This window comes from Erpetoichthys calabaricus, chromosome 14 (assembly GCF_900747795.2).
Source record: "Erpetoichthys calabaricus chromosome 14, fErpCal1.3, whole genome shotgun sequence".
Taxonomy (NCBI): Eukaryota; Metazoa; Chordata; class Cladistia; order Polypteriformes; family Polypteridae; genus Erpetoichthys; species Erpetoichthys calabaricus.
Window position 1 is genome coordinate 44,776,746 of NC_041407.2, and position 20,705 is coordinate 44,797,450.

At 41.2% G+C, this 20,705-nt stretch overlaps 1 protein-coding gene across 2 annotated transcripts; it reads right to left on the minus strand.

Annotated features, from left to right (window-relative positions):
* Positions 1–1,051: 1,051 nt before the first annotated feature.
* LOC114664974 (ribonucleoside-diphosphate reductase subunit M2-like) lies at positions 1,052–20,007 on the minus strand. Of its 2 annotated transcripts, none has more exons than XM_028819314.2 (10): positions 19,670–20,007; positions 19,514–19,588; positions 19,382–19,414; positions 17,869–18,012; positions 17,666–17,782; positions 15,120–15,253; positions 8,927–9,021; positions 8,031–8,164; positions 7,305–7,532; positions 1,052–1,909 (listed from the first exon to the last, which is right to left on the minus strand). In XM_028819314.2, the coding sequence occupies exons 1-10, from the start codon at positions 19,742–19,744 to the stop codon at positions 1,757–1,759; spliced, it is 1,188 nt and encodes a 395-aa protein (XP_028675147.1). In that variant the 5' UTR covers positions 19,745–20,007; the 3' UTR covers positions 1,052–1,756. The 2 variants fall into 2 exon arrangements, with proteins under 2 accessions (XP_028675147.1, XP_028675149.1); XM_028819316.2 differs by having other exon boundaries at positions 1,059–1,909; positions 7,314–7,532; positions 19,670–20,004.
* Positions 20,008–20,705: the final 698 nt, after the last annotated feature.

Consider the following 20,705-nt stretch of genomic DNA (forward strand, 5'->3'; position numbering starts at 1 on the left):
CAAAGACTGATGCTTTTAAAATTAAAATTTTAAGTTTGCATTTCGTGAAACAGACTTTCAGGTAGCAAAGCAAATACTATACACTCAATTACAAATTATCTCCAATATTTCAAATATTTAAATAAATAATAATTAAATCTATAATATTATAATAATATAATTATAATATTTAAATAATAATATTTAAAATTTACAGCATTTTACCTCAAGAAACATAAGCACACAGATGGGAAAAGGCAATCAACCAAATCTGAAAAAGGAAGAACTGACAACTGATTGCATAAATCACAAAAACTTACAAATGCACCAATACTTAATGGAATAAACAAACAAACATGAAAAAAAGATCCTATCAAATGCTGAAAATCCTGCTATAGAAGTTAGCATCTTTGGTACTTTAAATTTATGAAATTTTACACCAGATTGTTAGCAATTCATTACACCTTTGACACACTGCATTGTTTCTTCCGAGTTACTGCCTTTCTTTTAGTTCTAGCAGAAAAATGCAAAGAATTGGATCTAGTAAGTTCAAAGAGGATAAAGCTGCACAAAAATGGCAATTATGCAGAACTTACTGTGCATTTATTTAAGTTTCTCAAAAAAGGCAAAAAAAAAAAAAAAAAATGCAGTTTCAGTGGGAATGCCACCTTATTGAACAGACAGAACCTCAAAGCTGCTTTAATGAATCAGAGAGACAATAGGATCTACACCTACCACTGCCATCTTTTATTAAACAATGTAAGAATTGCTATGAACATACCAAGATTTGTTCTGGTCTCTTTAGCTCTTGGACACTATTAGTGTCTTCAACTGTCAACTTGATTCAGAGTTTAACTTTCAATTAAACTAATTTGCAATTCTTTTTTGCTAACATTTTAAAGTATAATGGACTAAAACTTTGACTTGCGATGGATTGTAAGCACTTCTAAAATGAGGAACAGGCCGAAGATAGTACAGAAAAGCAAGAAAAGATTAACTGTACCAATATTAAAAGTGAACTCTTTATGAACATGTGTACAGCTTCTCTAAGGTTAAGGACTTTTTATTCAAAATTTCATTTAAGACCCATAAGGTTTATAGTGACAAATTTTTCATATTTCACAATAGTACCGTCAACAGGTTACTTTATTAAAGTACTGCAACTCATATCATACAATTAAAATGTGTCTTCATTCAACATATATACAAATTTCAGACATTAAAACCAAAGCTTACAAAAAAAAAAAAAGTTTGTGTTCATCACAGGGATACACAACATAAAAAGGTTAACAGACCAAACAGAAACATAACAGGACTACATTTCACCCCGTAACCAGAAATGCCCAGGTCATCCAATTCTCTACTCCTACTGCATTAAAGCCCTGCGCCAGCACAGGTGTACCAGGGCCATTTAGACCCATGAATCCTACACAGAAACATAAGTGAATAATAAATCTAGACTTCTTAGGAAATCCAGACCACCCAGTCAAAAATAGAATCTGTTGAACAGACATTGCCACATTTTCACAACTTGTTGAAGTGAAGGTCAATAGAGAGGTGCTTTAATGGTTTTTGTCCCATTTCAACCTTATATTAAAATGCAAAGCATTCTAGAGTGGTTGAACCAGGCCAACTTATGCCAAAGATACTTCCTGCATATGGACGTCAAAGCCTTAGGCATGTTTCTTGCTACTCCAGGGACATTGATATTACACATGCTAGAATTAAGACATTAAAGCAATGTAAAGTAATTCTAAATTAATGTAAACAAAATCTATTAAAAATCTGCATCTAGAGTAAATGTTTTGTCGATATTTTTTGACATAACTCCCATCTTCTGGTACTCCCCCACTCTCTTCTCAAAGAAGTTGGTCTTTCCCTCCAAAGAGATATTCTCCATAAAGTCAAAAGGATTCTCCACTCCGAAGACCTGTATGGTTAAATTATGAATTTGGTTACAATAAATTCAAATACCTTTGAACAAGACTCGATACAGATCAACAGGAAGCAAAAGCTATTTACAGAGTTAAAAACACAATGTCATGCAAATCTGACATGTTTTGATATTTTGTACACCATCACCATTTCGCTGCACACATGTCAAAGAATCTCATCTACCTGGTTAGTATAACTCGCTACAGGAGTCCCTCCATTCTTCTGCTTACTATCAGGGTTTTGTTTTATTTAACTTTTCATAGCCAATGTCATTAACTAAAACAGAAAATTAAAAACAAAAAACAGACTTTTCATTAAATTAATAGCCCTTCTGCACAATGTACGTGTGAGCATGCAGTAGCTGGTATGTTCATTAAATATTGAAAACCATGCTGTCTTAATCAGTTTGGAGAAGAGCATTGATTTGTCCACATGTTCCCTGCCACTCAAGGACTGATTTGGAACCTGTCAGTTTCATTGGTCACTTCAAGCACTGGTTCTAGAAGGAAAAGCTGACCAAGAGCAAATTCTAAAGCCTCATCACTTGTCTGAGACTTATTCTATGAATTTCATTGGCCATAATTGACTGGTCAGTCAGATTTCCCACTGCCAGTGAAAGGTAGCTTTCAAACTTCAAGGAAAAAGCATTTCAAAACGTGACACCTTTTACTTTGGAAGATCCAGTCAAATAGTTTCAAAATTAAAGCCATGGAGGATTTGTGTAGCTCAAGTAGCCACCCTCGCACTTCAAATTCAGTCAGTATTTAAAATGGGGAAAAAAGCAGATCTTCATACTCCAAAGAATGTAGGAATTTCAGCCATTTCACTACCTACCATTTGATGTTTTAACATAGGTGGTGCTTTTCACAATAAACTTTATGTTAAATGCACCATCAACAGCAAATGGTTGAACTGTAACAATATTAATAGATTAAAAATGCAAAGTTTTAAAACAGGGACTGAACATCACCAGGCTGTGCTTCAGAGCTCATCAGCACTCTTAAAACAAGAGTACCAATGTACACGTGTGACTTCCTGCATTTTCAAGTAAAACATTAGCTTGAAATATAGTTACCCTATAATTACATTAAAAGGCTCAATAACAAGCCATTAAAGGACAGCTTAAAATTTTGGTAAGTTGCTTATCTGTTAGTTGAGGTGATAACAGTTCAGTGTGGTACTAAACGTTTTTTTTTTTCAGTTTGCATACTATTTTGTTCTTAAATTTACAAAGATGCACTTAATTTTAGTCACTCCCACAAGATATTGCACTTCCCCCTTTATTTTTAATATTGTTAAACTGCATAATTAAATCGAGAAAGTGATTTTTGTGTTTCAGCTCTGCTTAGAAGTGATATTAAACCACTTTTAAATTGAGCTTGGTTTTAACGTTGAAAGGAAAAAGGTAAAATGCCTGTGGTCAAAATATTAACAAATGTCTGCTAGCCCCTAAATTGGACTAGGGGAGAAATGTGCACTTTGATTTTTTTTATTTTTTAAACACTACATAAGACCAGAATGTTCACTTCATACTCGCTAATCTCTTCATATGTTTGAAAACTGCATCTAATTGGATGAATGGTTCTTTTGTGAAAAGACAATGTCAATATTTTCCTATAGGCACACTTAATTTTTGGCAATTTGACACTTCAAATCAGGCGTTTCAAATAGTTAAAATAGCTGTCATAAATGACATTGCACACGCTCAGCTCAAAGGAATTGTTTTTTTTTTCTCTGCAATTATAGCATGTTGCTCACATGGTGATGCCAAATTTAGTCTCTAATAAATATAATGGAATGCTGTTCAATCCTGGATCTGCTTATTTAGCTTTATTAAAGTATGGCCTGACAAACAGATTAGGATTTCAAACACAAAGAAAGTAAGTAAGTAATTGGGAATGGAGTCCGTCAAATCCAGCTGTACTCCAATTACACAGAATAGGTTTGTACAAAAAACACACCACACACACACACCTTTTGAAAATCTTTCATTTAGCACCTGTTGTGTTGAACTTAAAATCTTTACCAGAATACTGGTGGAAAAAAGTAATCAAAACTACCCAAGCTACTTAAGCATTCATTCCAACTTCATTTTTGGGACTTGTATGTGTCTGAATAAGCCTAAGCGAGTATAGAAGGAGGCTGGGAGAAGATTTAAAAAAAAAAAAAAAACCCACAAGATTTCTCAGGATTACACAAGGCCTCAAGCCAACCCAGCCACAGGGGATGCACAAACCAGTGTGTTTCTCTGTGCCGGTCCCAAGCCCGGATATAAAATGGGGAGGATTATGTCAGGAAGGGCATCCGGTGTAAAAATTTTGCCAAATCAATACGTGGACAATACAAATTTCAATACCGGATCGGTCGAGCCCCGGGTTAACAACGACCATCACCAGAACGGTTAGTCAACAGGGTGCTGGCAGAAATTGGGCTACTGTTGGCCAAAGAAGAAGAGGTTGGGGAGAGGGGTCCGGGGTTTAGGAAATAAGAAGACATGTCCGGAGGCAGGAGGAAAGTAAAGACAGTGGAACTGAGGGTAGGAACTTTGAATGTTGGCAGTATGACTGGTAAGGGGAGAGAGTTAGCAGATATGATGGAGAGAAGGAAGGTTGATATATTGTGCATGCAAGAGACTAAATGGAAGAGGAGTAAGGCCAGGTGGATCAGAGGTGGATTCAAATTGTTCTATCATAGTGTGGATGGGAGGAGACATGGGGTAGGAGTTATTCTGAAGGAACAGTATGTCAGGAGTGTTTTGGAGGTGAAAAGAGTGTCAGGCAAAGTAATGATTATGAAGCTGGAAATTGGAGGTGTGATGATAGAATGTTGTTAGTGCATATGCACAGCAAGTTGGGTGTGCAATGGGTGAGAAAGAAGATTTTTAGAGTGAGTTGGATGAAGTGATGAACAGTACCTAAGGGACAGACAGTGGTGATTGGAGCGGATATCAATGGGCATGTTGGTGAAGGGAAAAGTGGAGACGAGGTGATGGGTAGGTATGGTGTCAAGGAGAGGAATGAAGGTCAGAGGACAGTGGATTTTGCCAAAAGGATGAACATTGCTGTGGTGAATTCATATTTTAAGAAGAGGGAGGAACATAGGGTTACGTACAAGAGTGGAGGAAGATGCACACAGGTAGATTACATCCTATGCGGAAGAGTTGATCTGAAGGAGATTGAAGACTGCAAAGTGGTGGCAGGGGAAAGTGTAGTTAAGCAGCGTAGGATGGTGGTCTGTAGGATGATGTTGGAGATCAAGAAGAGGAAGAGTGAGGGCAGAGGCAAGGATCAAATGGTGGAATTTGAAAAAGGAAGACTGCAAGGTTGAGTATAGGGAGAAGGCAAGACAGGCACTGGGTGGTAGTGAAGGATTACCAGACAGTTGGGAAACTACAGCAGATGTAGTAAAGGTGACAGCAAGAAGGGTGCTTGGAGTGACATCTGGACAGAGGAAGGAGGAAAAGGAAACCTGGTGGTGGAATGGGGAAGTACAGGAGAGTATACAGGAGAGAGAGGAAGAGGATGGCAAAGAAGAAGTGGGATAGTCAGAGAGATGGAGAAAGTAGACAAGAGTACAAGAAAATAAGGCACAAGGTGAAGAGAGGTGGTGAAGGCTAAAGAAAAGGCGTATGACGAGTTGTATGAGAGGTTGGACACTAAGGAGGGAGAAAAGGACCTGTACCAACTGGCTAGACAGAGGGACCGAGCTGGGAAAGATGTGCAGCAGGTTAGGGTGATAAAGGATAAAGATGGAAACGTACTCACAAGCGAGGAGTCTGCTGAGCAGATGGAAAGAATACTCTGAGAGGCTGATAAATGAAGAGAACGAGAGAGAGAGAGAGAGCGAGAGAACAGGTTGGATGATGTGGAGATAGTGAATCAGGAAGTGCAATGGATTAGCAAGGAGGAAGTAAAGACAGCTATGAAGAGGATGAAAAATGGAAGATGACATACCAATGGAAGCATGGAGATGTTTAGGAGAGATGGCAGTGGAGCTTTTAACCAGATTGTTTAATGGAATCTTGGAAAGTGAGAGGATGTCTGAGGAGTGGAGAAGTAGTGTACTGGTGCCGATATTTAAGAATAAGGGGGATGTGCAGGACTGCAGTAACTACAGAGGAATAAAATTGATGAGCCACAGTATGACATTATGGGAAAGAGTAGTGGAAGCTAGGTTAAGAGGTGAGGTGATGATTAGTGAGCTGCAGTATGGTTTCATGCCAAGAAAGAGCACCACAGATGCAATTTTTGCTCTGATGATGTTGATGGAGAAGTTTAGAGAAGGCCAGAAGGAGCTGCATTGCATCTTTGTGGACCTGGAGAAAGCATATGACAGGGTGCCTCAAGAGGAGCTGTGGTATTGTATGAGGAAGTCGGGAGTGGCAGAGAAGTACGTAAGAGTTGTACAGGATATGTATGAGGGAAGTTTGACTGTGGTGAGGTCTGCGGTAGGAGTGAAGGATGCATTCAAGTTGGAGGTGGGATTACATCAGGGATTGGCTCTGAGCTCTTTCTTATTTGCAATGGTGATGGACAGGTTGACAGACGAGATTAGACAGGAGTCCCCGTGGACTATGATGTTTGCTGATGACATTGTGATCTGTAGCGATAGTAGGGAGCAGGTTGAGAAGACCCTGTAGAGGTGAAGATATGCTCTAGAGAGGAGAGGAAGGAAGGTCAGTAGGAACAAGACAGAATACATGTGTGTAAATGAGAGGGAGGTCAGTGGAATGGTGAGGATGCAGGGAGTAGAGTTGGCGAAGGTGGATGAGTTTAAATACTTGGGATCAACAGTACAGAGTAATGGAGATTGTGGAAGAGAGATGAAAGAGTGCAGGCAGGGTGGAATGGGTGAAGAAGACTGTCAGGAGTAATTTGTGACAAACGGGTATCAGCAAGAGTGAAAGGGAAGGTCTACAGGACGGCAGTGACACCAGTTATGTTATATGGGTTGGAGACGGTGGCACTGACCAGAAAGCAGGAGACAGAGCTGGAGGTGGTAGAGTTAAAGATGCTAAGATTTGCACTGGGTGTGACGAGGTTGGATTGGATTAGAAATGAGTACATTAGAGGATCAGCTCAAGTTGGACGGTTGGGAGACATAGTCAGAGAGGCGAGATTACGTTGGTTTGGACATGTGCAGAGGAGAGATGCTAGGTATATTGGGAGAAGGATACTAAGGATAGAGCTGTCAGGGAAGAGGAAAAGAGGAAGGCCTAAGCGAAGGTTTATGGATGTGGTGAGAGAGGACATGCAGGTGATGGGTGTAACAGAACAAGATGCAGAGGACAGAAAGATATAAAAGATGATCCGCTGTGGCAACCCCTAACAGGAGCAGCCGAAAGAAGAAGATACAAGGCCTCAAACCCCATAAGGATATCTGCTACCTACGCGACTGACCTTAGTGAATCCAAGCTCAAGTAGTAGCCGGTCAGCTACAAACTCAATGTACTGCTTCATCAGCTGACAATTCATGCCAATCAAATTAACTGGAAGAGCCTTGGTCAAAAAGTCCTGTTCAATTCTTACAGCATCCACAATTATCTCCTTGACTCTGGATTCTGTTGGCTTCTGAAGTAAGTGGCGGAACATGAGGCATGCAAAGTCACAGTGCAGACCCTGAGAATAATGAAACAAGTTAATGTTTAGTGCTATATCACTGCATGGAAAGTCTGAAAACAATCTGACACATGTATTTATGTGGTAGTATATGAATTAATTTTCTGGACTATGCAAAAAATGGTATAAAAGGGGCATCAGAGTTCCAATGAATTGAGCAGTAAAACAGGCACACCAACAGGTAGCTTAAATACCAAAATAAAACAGAACTGGTTTCTTATATAGCCAAAAATTATACATCCACTACTCAGAAGTCTCTAGACTATGCTCTAACTGTTGCAAATTTTACAGGAGATCCTACCTATCAGGTAGCTCCAGAGGTAACAATGTATGCATTCAGAGACACCATGCCCAGTAAAAAGGTTTCACAAAGTAGGTATATGTCTAAGTGTTTAGCAGTAACAGGACAGCATTTGGAAATAAACTGGATGTAGATGTTTTTGAACTTGAAGAAAGCCAATTAAAAATGAAAGACATTAAGCGTCATAGATAAATCACCTCATCTCGACTAATGAGCTCATTAGAAAATGTAAGCCCTGGCATAAGACCCCTCTTCTTCAGCCAGAAAATTGCAGCAAAAGAACCAGAGAAGAATATTCCCTCAACAGCTGCAAAGGCTACCACACGTTCTCCTAAAAACAGAAGAAACTATTAGTGCCTTCAAAAGCCAAAAAATTCTTTCCATATTTTAAACCTAAAAGCCTAGTGTAAAACATTGCCAAAAAGTGTACCCCTAAACAAAATTAATAGGTTAAAATATGAAACATGAACTAAATCAATCTTCTCAAAGCAGCATAGCATGACTTTCGAGTAACAATTTTTATCCCGGGCGGCACGGTGGCGCAGTGGGTAGCGCTGCTGCCTCGCAGTTGGGAGAGCTGGGGACCTGGGTTCGATTCCCGGGTCCTCCCTGCGTGGAGTTTGCATGTTCTCCCCGTGTCTGCGTGGGTTTCCTCCGGGCGCTCCGGTTTCCTCCCACAGTCCAAAGACATGCAGGTTAGGTGGATTGGCGATTCTAAATTGGCCCTAGTGTGTGCTTGGTGTGTGGGTGTGTTTGTGTGTGTCCTGCGGTGGGATGGCACCCTGCCCAGGATTGTTTCCTGCCTTGTGCCCTGTGTTGGCTGGGATTGGCTCCAGCAGACCCCCGTGACCCTGTGTTCGGATTCAGCGGGTTGGAAAATGGATGGATGAATTTTTATCCCGGCCACACATTCACCCTTTTGGTTACATCATGTAGATTTTAAAGCCATGACACTATAACACTATTCTGCAAAGTGTTCTTTTTTTTTTTGGCTAAATAAAGACAGACCTCTATAAGCTATGCAAAACCAAATAAAGTAAAATGAACAATTTTGCATTCTGGACATTGATTGATTGAAGTTAAGACAATATACCAAATGTAGAATCTTGGTCTGCAATCCAACGCAAAGCCCATTCAGCTTTCTTCTTTACACAAGGGAGGGTCTCAATCGCATTAAAAAGAAATTCTCTGCAGAAATAAAGTCCATGGTCAAAATTGCCATGTTTAGTGCCCAAGTGCAAAAGCATAAATGGCTCATCTAACCACAAGGAATACTAGTACTGGTTTAAAGGAAGGAAGCTAATCTTGTCTTAAATTATAACAGAATTAAAAGTAGAGATTGTTCAAAACAGATTATAAAACTATATATTGTATTCCTTTTGAAGTGTTTTAGCACTCACACCACTAAAATATCACCAATTCTTGAAATGGAGTACATGATTTCACATTTTTCTTAAAAGCAAATCTTACAAATTTCTCAATGTTATGGGTGGTTTTAAAGTGTACTATAAGATACAATGTTGACACAAAATAGACAGTGCTATGAGTTAATGTATGTAGCCAAAAAGAAAAGAAAAAAGCCAAAAGAAAATGGAAAAGTATTGTTAACAACACGCCTCTACAAGTACAGTGTATCATCAGTAAGATAATGGCTGTTATATTAGGCGCATTGAAACCTTATTTGCCTCTTTCAGGTTTTACTTTATTTAGTGCACACTCAGATTTTGGACAACGGGAAACAGTCATTGGAAGGTATATTGAACATGAAATATGTACTTGCAAGAGAAGCAATTTCATTTGAGTACTACACTAAGCAGGGCACATAAAATACACAGTTTGTCTTGTGGTTTATAGTGTGTAGTCTTTAAAGGTTGTGAAGAGGTCATAGTTCCATAAACAGTAATTGCAAGGGTCTTAAAAAAAAAAAAAAAAAAAGACTATTATGCAGGGATCTTGGCATTTCACAACCAACTCATTGCTGCTCTATTACAAGCGTAAGTGTATTGTCATCCTTTACAAGACTGGTTATGTAAATGACCTCATCCATTTACCCTAAAACGCTCCTAATCTTGACCTTGCAAGAAAGCAACATATTAAAACAAAACCATTGTAGATTGCAAATTGACCACTGGTGATTCCAGAATACGAAACAGTTCACTCAACCCCTAACCAATAAGGAAACTGTTAGGAGGTCACTAGAGGTAATTTTTCTACACATTATTATAAATATGGGATACACAAGAGAAACCAGATTTTTCACTAATCTAATGCAGAACTCCCAGTTTGACCAGAAAACTGGACTCTTCTCACAGCACAAAGTAGTTATTTATTGGAAGGAAAAAGATTAAATAATTTTTAAACTGCTTTTAATCCCCATCAGGGCCATTTTTTAGGAATACATAAACATTTAGAGAAATGTTCAGCTGCAGCACAAGTGCAAATAGTGAAGTGAATAAAGGCACAAGATAAGGAGGCAGCTTAAGGCCACTTCACATGAGGTGACTTTTCCAGAAGTTCAGTTTTAGTCTTCATTTACATAATCTTAGTGAGTCGGAGGCAGTTGATAGCATGCTTCAGTGAGGCTGGTCATGTAAAAATGACATGCCCAGCAACTTACTGCAACTAGCCTGCAACTCGCTCCAGCAAAACAGAGTGTGGCTGAATGTTTTGTACAGCATGAGCTCCATAAAGCAACATGGTACTGGCTGCTGGAAAAAGGAGTGAGCACGACTGTGCCGAAAGGTCGGCATGCGATCACTAAATGTAACTTGGCAGGGATTTCCAGATGTTTAAAAGGACATTAGTACAGTGATGACTTCAGCAACTACGGTTAACAAATCTGATATACCATCCATCCTCTTCTGCTTATCCAAGGTCGGGTGGCATGGGCAGCAGCTTGAGCAGAGATGCCCAGACTTCCCTCTTCCTGGCCATTTCTTCTAGCTCTTCCGGGAGAATCCCGAGGCGTTCCCAGGCCAGCCGGGAGGCATAGTCCCTCCAGCATGTCCTGGGCCTTCCCCAGGGCCTCCTCCCAGTTGGATGTGCCCGGAACACCTCACCAGGGAGGCTCCCAGGAGGCATCCTGATCAGATGCCCGAGCCACCTCATCTGACTCCTCTCGATGTGGAGTAGCAGCGGCTCTACTCTGAGCCCCTCCCGGATGACTGAGCTTCTCACCCTATCTTTAAGGGAGAGCCCAGACACCCTGCGGAGGGAAACTCATTTCAGCCACTTGTATTCACGACCTTGTTCTTTCTGTCAGTACCCATAGGTGAGGGTAGGAACATAGATCGACTGGTAAACTGAGAGTTCGCCTTACGGCTCAGCTCCTTTTTCACCATGACAGATCGATGCAGAGCCCTCATTACTGCGGACGCCGCACTGATCTGCCTGTCGATCTCACGCTCCATTCTTCCCTCACTCGTGAACAAGACCCCGAGATACTTGAACTCCTCCACTTGAGGCAGGATCTCGCTCCCAACCCTGACAGGGCACTCCACCCTTTTCTGGCTGAGGACCATGGTCTCTGATTTGGAGGCGCTGATTCCCATCCTAGCCGCTTCACACTTGGCTGCGAACCGATCCAGAGAGAGCTGAAGATCACGGCCTGATGAAGCAAACAGGACATCATCATCTGCAAAAAGCAGTGACCCAATCCCGAGTCCACCAAACCGGACCCCCTCAACACCCTGGCTGTGCCTCGAAATTCTGTCCATAAAAGTTATGAACAGAATCAGTGACAAAGGGCAGCCCTGGCGGAGTCCAACTCTCACTGGAAACGGGTTCGACTTACTGCCGGCAATGCGGACCAAGCTCTGACACCGGTTGTACAGAGACTGAACAGCCCGGCGCACCCCCCACAGGATTCCCTGAGGGACACGGTCGAACGCCTTTTCCAAGTCCACAAAACACATGTAGACTGGTTGGGCGAACTCCCATTCACCCTCCAGGACTCTGCTTAGGGTGTAGAGCTGGTCCACTGTTCAGCCACCATGACGAAAACCACACTGTTCCTCCTGAATCCAAGGTTTGACTATCCGACGGACCCTCCTCTCCAGAACCCCTGAATAGACTTTTCCAGGGAGTCTGAGGAGTGTGATCCCTTTGTAGTTGGAACACACCCTCCGGTCCCCCTTTTTAAAAGAGGGGGACCACCACCCCAGTCTGCCAATCCAGAGGCACTGTCCCTGATGTCCATGCGATGTTGTAGGGCTGTCTTGGTTGACACGTCTCTGCAACATCCAGAGCCTTGAGGAACTACGGGTGTATCTCATCCACACCCAGGGCCCTGCCACCAAGTTTTTTGACCACCTTGGTGACCTCAGTCCCAGAGATGGGGGGAGCCCACCTCCGAGTCCCCAGGCTCTGCTTCCTCATTGGAAGGCATGTTAGTGGGATCGAGGAGGTCTTCGAAGTACTCCCCCCACCAATCCACAATGTCCCGAGTCGAGGTCAGCAGCGCACCATCCCCACCATATACAGTGTTGACACTGCACTGCTTTCCCCTCCTGAGAAGATGGATGGTGGACCAGAATCTCCTCGAAGCCGTCCGAAAGTCGTTCTCCATGGCCTCCCTAAACTCCTCCCACGGCCGAGTTTTTGCCTCAGCAACCACTGAAGCCGCATTCCGCTTGGCCTGCTGGTACCTATTAGCTGCCTCCAGAGTCCCACGGGACAAAAGGGACCGGTAGGACTCCTTCAGCTTGACGGCATCCCTCGCCGCGGGAGTCCACCAACGGGTTCGGGGATTGCCGCCACGACAGGCACTGACCACCTTATGGCCACAGCTACGGTCAGCCGCCTCAACAATAGAGGCACGGAATATGGCCCATTTGGACTCAATGTCCCCCACCTCCCTTAGGACGTGGTCAAAGTTCTGCCGGAGGTGGGAGTTGAAGCTACTTCTGACAGGGGGCTCTGCCAGACGTTCCCAGCAGACCCTCACAACACATCTGGGCCTACCAGGCCTGACTGGCATCCTCCCCCACCATCGAAGCCAACTCACCAACAGGTGGTGATCAGTTGACAGCTCCGCCCCTCTCTTCACCAGAGTGTCCAAGACATGTGGCCGCAAGTCCGACGACACGACCACAAAGTCGATTATCGAACTGAGGCCTAGGGTGTCCTGGTGCCAAGTGCACATATGAACACCCCTATGCTTGAACATGGTGTTTGTTATGAACAATCCGTGACGAGAACAGAAGTCCAATAACAAACACTACTCTGGTTCAGATTGGGGGGCCATTCCTCCCAATCACGCCCTTCCAGGTCTCACTGTCATTGCCCACGTGAGCATTGAAGTCTCCCAGCAGTACGAGGGAGTCCCCAGAAGGTATGCCCTCTAGCACCCCCTCCAGGGACTCCAAAAAGGGTGGGTACTCCGAACTGCTGTTCGGTGCATAAGCACAAACAGTTAGGACCCGTCCCCCCCACCCGAAGGCGGAGGGAGGCTACCCTTTTCGTCCACCGGGGTAAACCCCAATGTACAGGCTCCACGTCGGGGGGCAATAAGTATGCCCACACCCGCTCGGGGCCTCTCACTGGGGGCAACTCCAGAGTGGTAGAGAGTCCAGCCCCTCTCAAGGAGATTGGTTCCAAAGTCCAAGCTGTGCGTCGAGGTGAGCCCGACTACATCTAGCCAGAACCTCTCAACCTCACGCACTAGCTCAGGCTCCTTCCCCTTCAGAGAGGTGACATTCCACGTGCCAAGAGCCAGCTTCTGTCGCTGAGGATCGGACCACCAAGGTTCCCACCTTCTGCCATCACCCAACTCACACTGCACCCGACCTCCTTGGCCCCTCCCATAGGTGGTAAGCCCATGAGAAGGGGGACCCACGTTGCCTCTTCGGGCTGTGCCCGGCCGAGCCCCATGGGTGCAAGCCCGGCCACCAGGTGCTCGCCATCGAGCCCCACCTCCAGAGGGGGGTCCCGGTGACCCATGTCCGGGCGAGGGAAAACGCTGTCCAAATTTTTTATTCATCATAGAAGGTCTGTTGAACTGCACTTTGTCTCATCCCTCACCTAGGACCAGTTTGCCTTGGGTGGCCCTACCAGGGGCATAAAGCCCCGGACAAGAGTTCCTAGGATCATTGGGACACGCAAACCCCTCCACCACGATAAAGTCATGTAATGAAACACTGGCTTTGGAACTTCTGCCTGCTAACAGCAGTACACACACACACAGAGTAAGTCTCACTTTTTTAAAAATATGGCAGTACTTGCAATGAGAGGAGCCGAACATTCAGTCCTTTAATATTAAAAATGCTTTTTTTTTTTTTTTTCCTCCAGTTCAGCTGTCCTCATTACTGAAGCCACATTTTTAAAAACCCTCTTAAAAATAGAAAAAACTTAAGGCTTTCTGCTGAACACACTGCCAATTCAGAATGAGAAGTGGCAAGTCAGTATTTTCCATATAAAAGATTAAAAGAAAAATTCCCTTTGTTACTAACCCTCACCTATTCTGTTTCTCTTCTCGGTACTCAAATGTGGCACTTGGTACCATGGCCCACCTGCCAAGTTGTTTTGCCCGCCTAAGGTAAAGTCATCCCTGATGGAGGATCACAGGAATCGTGGGGTAGAGGGGTCCTTTCATCGGATTGGCTGGCCCAGCGTGGTTTCAGCTGTGGAATGGCCAAATGGGGGAGGCAGCTCGATGGCTGAGGTCTCCAGGACTCTAAACAAATCCAAATCATATTATGTGATATTATCTACTGTTAAATTCTGGTCCGTACTTGTAAAATTTTTATACTGTATTGAGGATTTGTTCTGTGTATTGTATTGACCCCCTTCTTTTTGACACCCACTGCACGTCCAACCTACCTGGAAAAGGGGGTCTCTTTTTGAACTGCCTTTCCCAAGGCTTCTTCCATTTTTTCCCTACAAGGGTTTTTTGGGAGTTTTTCCTTGTCTTCTTAGAGAGTCAAGGCTGGGGAGCTATCAGGAGGCAGGGTCTGTTAAAGACCACTGCAGCACTTGTGCAATTTTGGGCTATACAAAAATAAATTGTATTGTACTGTATTCACACCTCACTACACGATTCTGTCAAAATCCCTGACACCCGCTCCCACTCTTATTACATGGTATAGTAATCTGTAAAACTTTTGGTGTTGCCCTGAAAAATGCCACAGTTCGTCACTGTTAACATATGGAAGAAGAACTTTAGCATCTTATGCACAGTATAAGACATGAATCATATTAAAGTAAAAGGCTTCATTAAACTACTAATACAGATCCTATATTTGGTAAGTTTAAGATATATTAAAAAAAAAAAAAAAATCCATCTGTACCTTTCATTGGGGTCTTTAATGTAGGTGTCAATAAGAAGACTATACATTTCAGAGTGAATGTTCTCCATAGCAATTTGGAAACCATAAAAACAACGTGCTTCTGTTATCTGCACCTCCTGGCTGAAACGCTCCACCTAGGAAGAGAAAGAACACAATCTACCCCAGGATATAACAAATATATGGAAAATACAGCATATGGTAGGATGGTATGTCATTTCATTCAACTTAGAGGTTACTAAAGCATGACATTCATTCTAGTTAATCATTAATATTTTACAGTATTTGAAGATCTGAGGCCAAAATAGTTAACTTCACTTAAATCTCATTGCGGTAAACATGTAAGCGGAATATACTTCCACACTAAAGAAACTAACTTACTTCTAAGATTATTTAAAATTTTAAGAATTTCAAGATAAGAATACATGCACAATCCTATAAGCAGATTAGTTAAGCTAATGTTAATGAAATAGAGCCAGTTTTGTCCAAACTACATTATATGAAAGCACACACCACCAAAACAAACACTTCTCTGTTGATGCATTGTCAGAATGCACGTCCTGGGGGGTATTTTTCGTACGTCGCTTAAACCATCCGAGATCAGGTGCCTCATCTTGAATGAGTTAATGCCAGTGAAACTAATCCAGATAAGTCGGTTTTTCAAACGCAGATGTGTATTAGATTAGTGTAGCTGGATCTAACCATACGAGATGAATGCACGCGCCCGCGCTGAGTGAAAAGCCCATATATATTGAGTCTAGAAAACATGATCAGCAAGTCTTTGATAGGCTGTAACAAAATGACGAAAGAACGGGCGCATTTTTTTTCACACACGCGGCGCAAGACCTTTTATTCGAAGGACACGAAGAATTTCAATATTTAATATGCACAAGCGGTAACACTGCAAAAGCAGGCCAGACCAGAAAAGACGGCTGGCAAAAAGTGGCCAAAAAAATTAAACGCTAAGTAGTGTACATTGTACTTAGTGAATGCAACGTTTCATTTCCTATGTGTCAGATTAATTATTATTTAATATGTCATAATTCCAGATCAAATGTGAGCACAAGGAGAACATGGGAACAGGTTAAAGTGAAGTACAAGAATATACTTCAAACTGGTAAATATTGGTATATAACTATTTAAAGAATTGTTGACATAAAGAATCATATATAATATAAAAAACATTAATTTTAAAGCTAATAAGGAGGCAGACAAGCAAAAAACAGGTGGAGGTCCACGCGGTCCAGACCTAACCCCTGCAGAAGAGTTGGCTCTCCAGCAAAATGCCCATCGCCCTGTTTCTGAGGGCATTCCAGGGGGAAGCTCCTCCTCAGAACCAGTGGCAGGATGCAGTGGTCACTTAATTTCAGGTAAAGGATGGTCATTGCATATTTGTCCTCCATGTGTGCTATAGGTATGTTCCATATAGCCCTCTTTTTCGTTGGGTCAGTTGCAGGGAATGTCATATCCTTTGAACCTGTGTCTGACCAACGAGATATTAACTAAGGTCAAATATTTGATGAAGACACTGTCTGATTATTCATCAGGAGGAGAGGTACACTTTCCAAATAATGTTTGATCAAACTCCACTCTGATCAGTCCCATGTGCCCCAATCACATTTGGAAATCCTGGTAATGAGAATGTTAGGCTGATTGTGGGATTTTTCGTGGAACTGTGGATGTTTTTACCTGTGTATTACCTACCTGCAATGGCATGAAACGCCTCTTTTATTGTCTGCACACGCAGGTGTCCAGGAAACACAATGAAAACCTGAAGGAAATGTTTCAGAGCCAAACAGACTTTACAAATTGCCTGGAAAACTGCACTTTTCGATCGCTGTTCCGCATCGCCTACAGTATATAAAAAAAGTGCCGCTTGCAAGAAACCTCAAAGCAATGCCTACTGTCTGTGTGGTTGTGAGAGCCCGACTTCGCCGAGTTTGACTTCGAATATACGGAGCTAATAAATCTTTGAGGTACAATATTCCCCCTCGGCTAAAGCGGTATCTTTCGTACAGAATTTCCTCCGGGGGCAATAAAGGATCTTACCGATCGCGCAAAACCCTCTTTATATGAAATTCTCTTCCTATAATTTGCACAACAATATCAATTGGTCGCTCATTCTTGAACGGCGAAGCCCTGACTAGATGACTTCCACACCGTCACTGATCACGTGTGTAAACTAATCCTTGTTTACGCAGAACAAACCTGCTCCGAGCAGGTTTGCGGATTTGGATGTGTTGCTATGACAACACTTCCAGCAAGAGTTTCAAAAAACCGACAGATCCAGGATCAGGCTAAATCGTCAACAATTACATCCGGCTAAACGAGTAATCCACGTACGAAAAATACCCCCCACATCGGCAAGGATAAAGCAGACCTTGAGACATAAAGCACAACAAGTTGTCCGAGGCAGAAACAAAAAAGCCTGCAATCTTCCCCTCTACAAAGAGGGAATCTGTGCAATCTTTGGTGGAGATAGAGTCACCAGTGGATATACATACTAAACAAAAATACATCCAACTTAATATATAAAAGTTCAAACTTACCAAATTCTCATTTACTATGCCATCACTTGCAGCGAAGAATGCAAGTACATGGGAAATGAAGTATTTCTCCTCCTGTTTTAATTTTTCCCAGTGTTTTAGATCCTTTGACAGATCCACCTGAAAAAAAAAAAAAGACTGTCCATATTAAACACAAAGACAAGAACAGAACAACTTTCCATTTCTTATTGTTGAAAGAGTATTACTTCTTCCACTGTCCAGAAGGAAGCTTCAGCCTTTTTGTACATCTGCCAAATATCATGGTACTGGATGGGAAAAACAACAAAACGTCTAGGATTCTCTCTTAACAATGGCTCATCTTGCAGGTTCTCCCCTTGTTTCAGCTTCTTCTGTAACAAAAGGATTTTAAACAAGCATCTTTAGATATCAAAAGCTTTAACATTAGTCCTATTTTGATATGTATCATATGTATTCATTGTAGACCTTCACAGACAAAACTGCATTTTAACTTATGAATCATTTATTCATATTTAATTATTTGCTAAGCCATTCACTATTGTTTTTCCACTTAATCATTTTGCAATAATAGAATGGCACTTTTAACCCCAGTTAAACATTGGATACATTAAGCAATGGTCTAGCGGTTTTATACAGTTGCAAAAATGTCCATTACTAAAAATATCAAATCAAATTAAAACAAGGGAAACATACTTCACATAACCATCCAAACAATAAAGACCAGTAAACTTAAATGTAGGAAAACTTTGTCCAAATCGACCCCAGTCTGTGGAGAGAGCATTGTTCTTAGCTTTCCCACTCACGAAAGCAGTTCTCCTTAAAAATTCAGAATGTTAATATTCTAGTTTAAAAGTCAAAATCTCATTTTTCTAGTGGATTAGGAGATTAGGTAATGGAGAAGATGCAAAATTTATTCTATTAAAAAAAGTCATTCTATCAGATCTTTTTAAATGCCATATTGTTCTGTTCAGATGAAAATTATTAACTTTACTAAACAGAACAAAATTAACAGGAATATTTTAACTGGACTCTAGTATATGCCTTATCAGATCTGTGTCCTATTCTATTTCGTTTTTAATTTTATTAAATATTTCCATATTTTAAGTATTGAAATGGGTACAGCGCTCTATCAGTGAGAAGAGCAAAGTATAAAAATGCGTCAAACTGAAAATAGCCCTAAGATAAAACACTATGCTACAGAAGTTAAAAAAAATCTTAACCCACTCGTTTCATGGGAAAACAAAACTGGCATAAAAACTGTATAAAAACATGTAGGGTCAGGATTTTCAACACACTACAAATCAGGGTTTACTGTATATTTATATTTTAATACACTTCATAGTAACAGATAGAAATGGTGCATATTTGAGTTTTCCCATTTCTATCTGTCACAATTAAGTGTGTTAAAATATAAACATAAACCCTGATTTGTAGTGTATTGAAAATCCTGACCCTACACGCGTAATGATAAATTTATTATAAACGATCCAATGCCAAAGGATATGCAAGAGGACGTATGCCTTGTACTCAAACAGTAAGCCAAGAAAATGATAATGTGTCTACCAAAAAACTCAATAAAATTATGCCACACCACAAAAGGCTTAAGAGCGCCAACTGCGCCGCCCTTAACGTATCCAAAACATAGGTCTAAAATCTATCTATTAAAACACACACACACACACACACAACTCAATGTTTAATGTATACAGACAAAATATTTTAATATTACTTTCTTATTACCTCTAATTTAGCTCCTGGAGAAGATTGCGCTTTCTGGAAGTAAAGAAGAACAGAAAACATTTCTGTGTAAAACATTTTCGGGAGTAGATGTCTGTAAAATGTCAAGTGATCGTACGTTAAAAAAAATCTTACCGCGTCGTTTTCGTCCGCAAAAATTCTTCTTGCAGTTTTCGAAGCCAGCGTCTTCACCTCGCTTAGGGTCGGGGGCTGCAAAGAGCGCAGTGTGAGAAAAAAAAGTGGAGATAAACTTATTTTCGCGAATACAACCCTTGAAAACGGCAAACTTACGGTATTTTCATTCTGGATGATGGACTGTGTGTTATCTGCCTTTACAGAAAGAGGAGTTCTAGTACCAGAAGACATAACTAAATTAAACAGCCTTTTTTAAATTAAACAGGAATGTAATGAGTAGGGAAGTGTAAATAAAGGAAATTAAAAAAATTCCTAAATGATTAAAATTCGCGTTAAGACAAAGATTAAAAAACCTAAAGGGGTGATGAGAAAATATAAAGAAAAGCACAAGAAAGAGAAGCAAAGAGACAGGGTAAAAGAGCTGCAGTAAGACTGACACTCTGTAGCGCCGGAACTTTGGAAGTTATAATCTTTCAATTCGACCGCGCTACAAGCCTATGGCCAATCCCGAGTCATATTACGCTCAACTCCTCCCCTTACATTTTTTAAGGACGTAGGAAATATTTTTTCCATATTTATATATTTTTTTTTACAAACTCGGGAAAAGTGCGAACTACTTTGAGGTTAAAGTTATGTTATTAATAATTTTATTTAAGTAGACTGAAAATATTTTTCTTCATTTATCAAGACACACCAATTCAACTAAGATACTCGTGAAATCTACCTTAAAAAATTAGTCGGGAGCGCTTTTCCGGAAAGCTGTCTTTTTAAACAACTTTTAAATTTTTTCAAATAGAAAGGCGGGAGATCACCAGAAAGACAAACAATAAAAATAAATTTATTTTCCTTCACAAATAAAATGTAAATGATCGTTAAGAATACGTGTGATTATGTGCTGTTCATCAGCATGAATACTTAACTAAACTGATGCATAACGCGGAATCCTTGCATTTAAAGGGGTTAATTGGTAATGTTGAAATTATTTTAAAAAATTTATTCCCAGAGCGATGCATTATTTTAAGTATGTTCCACCTTGCCCCATGTTTGAAAATGTTACTTTCATCAGGAAGTAAAACGAAAACGACCATATGTAAGCAAATGTTGTCTGAATTTATTTGTTTTGAATCAGCTACTCATTTCAGACTTAAAATTTGCTTTGTGGTCGAGAATGGATTCGATATTGAAGGAACTT

What these genes read in the sequence shown, in the direction of transcription:
- LOC114664974 (XM_028819314.2), bottom strand. Translation starts at nt 19,744, where the DNA reads ATGTCTTCTGGTACTAGAACTCCTCTTTCTGTAAAGGCAGATAACACA. An exon ending in ATTAAAGACCCCAATGAAAG is followed by an intron (nt 9,022 to 15,119) that starts GTACAGATGGAT and finishes TTATTTCTGCAG; the next exon opens with AGAATTTCTTTTTAATGCGA. An exon ending in AGACCAAGATTCTACATTTG is followed by an intron (nt 8,165 to 8,926) that starts GTATATTGTCTT and finishes TTCTGTTTTTAG; the next exon opens with GAGAACGTGTGGTAGCCTTT.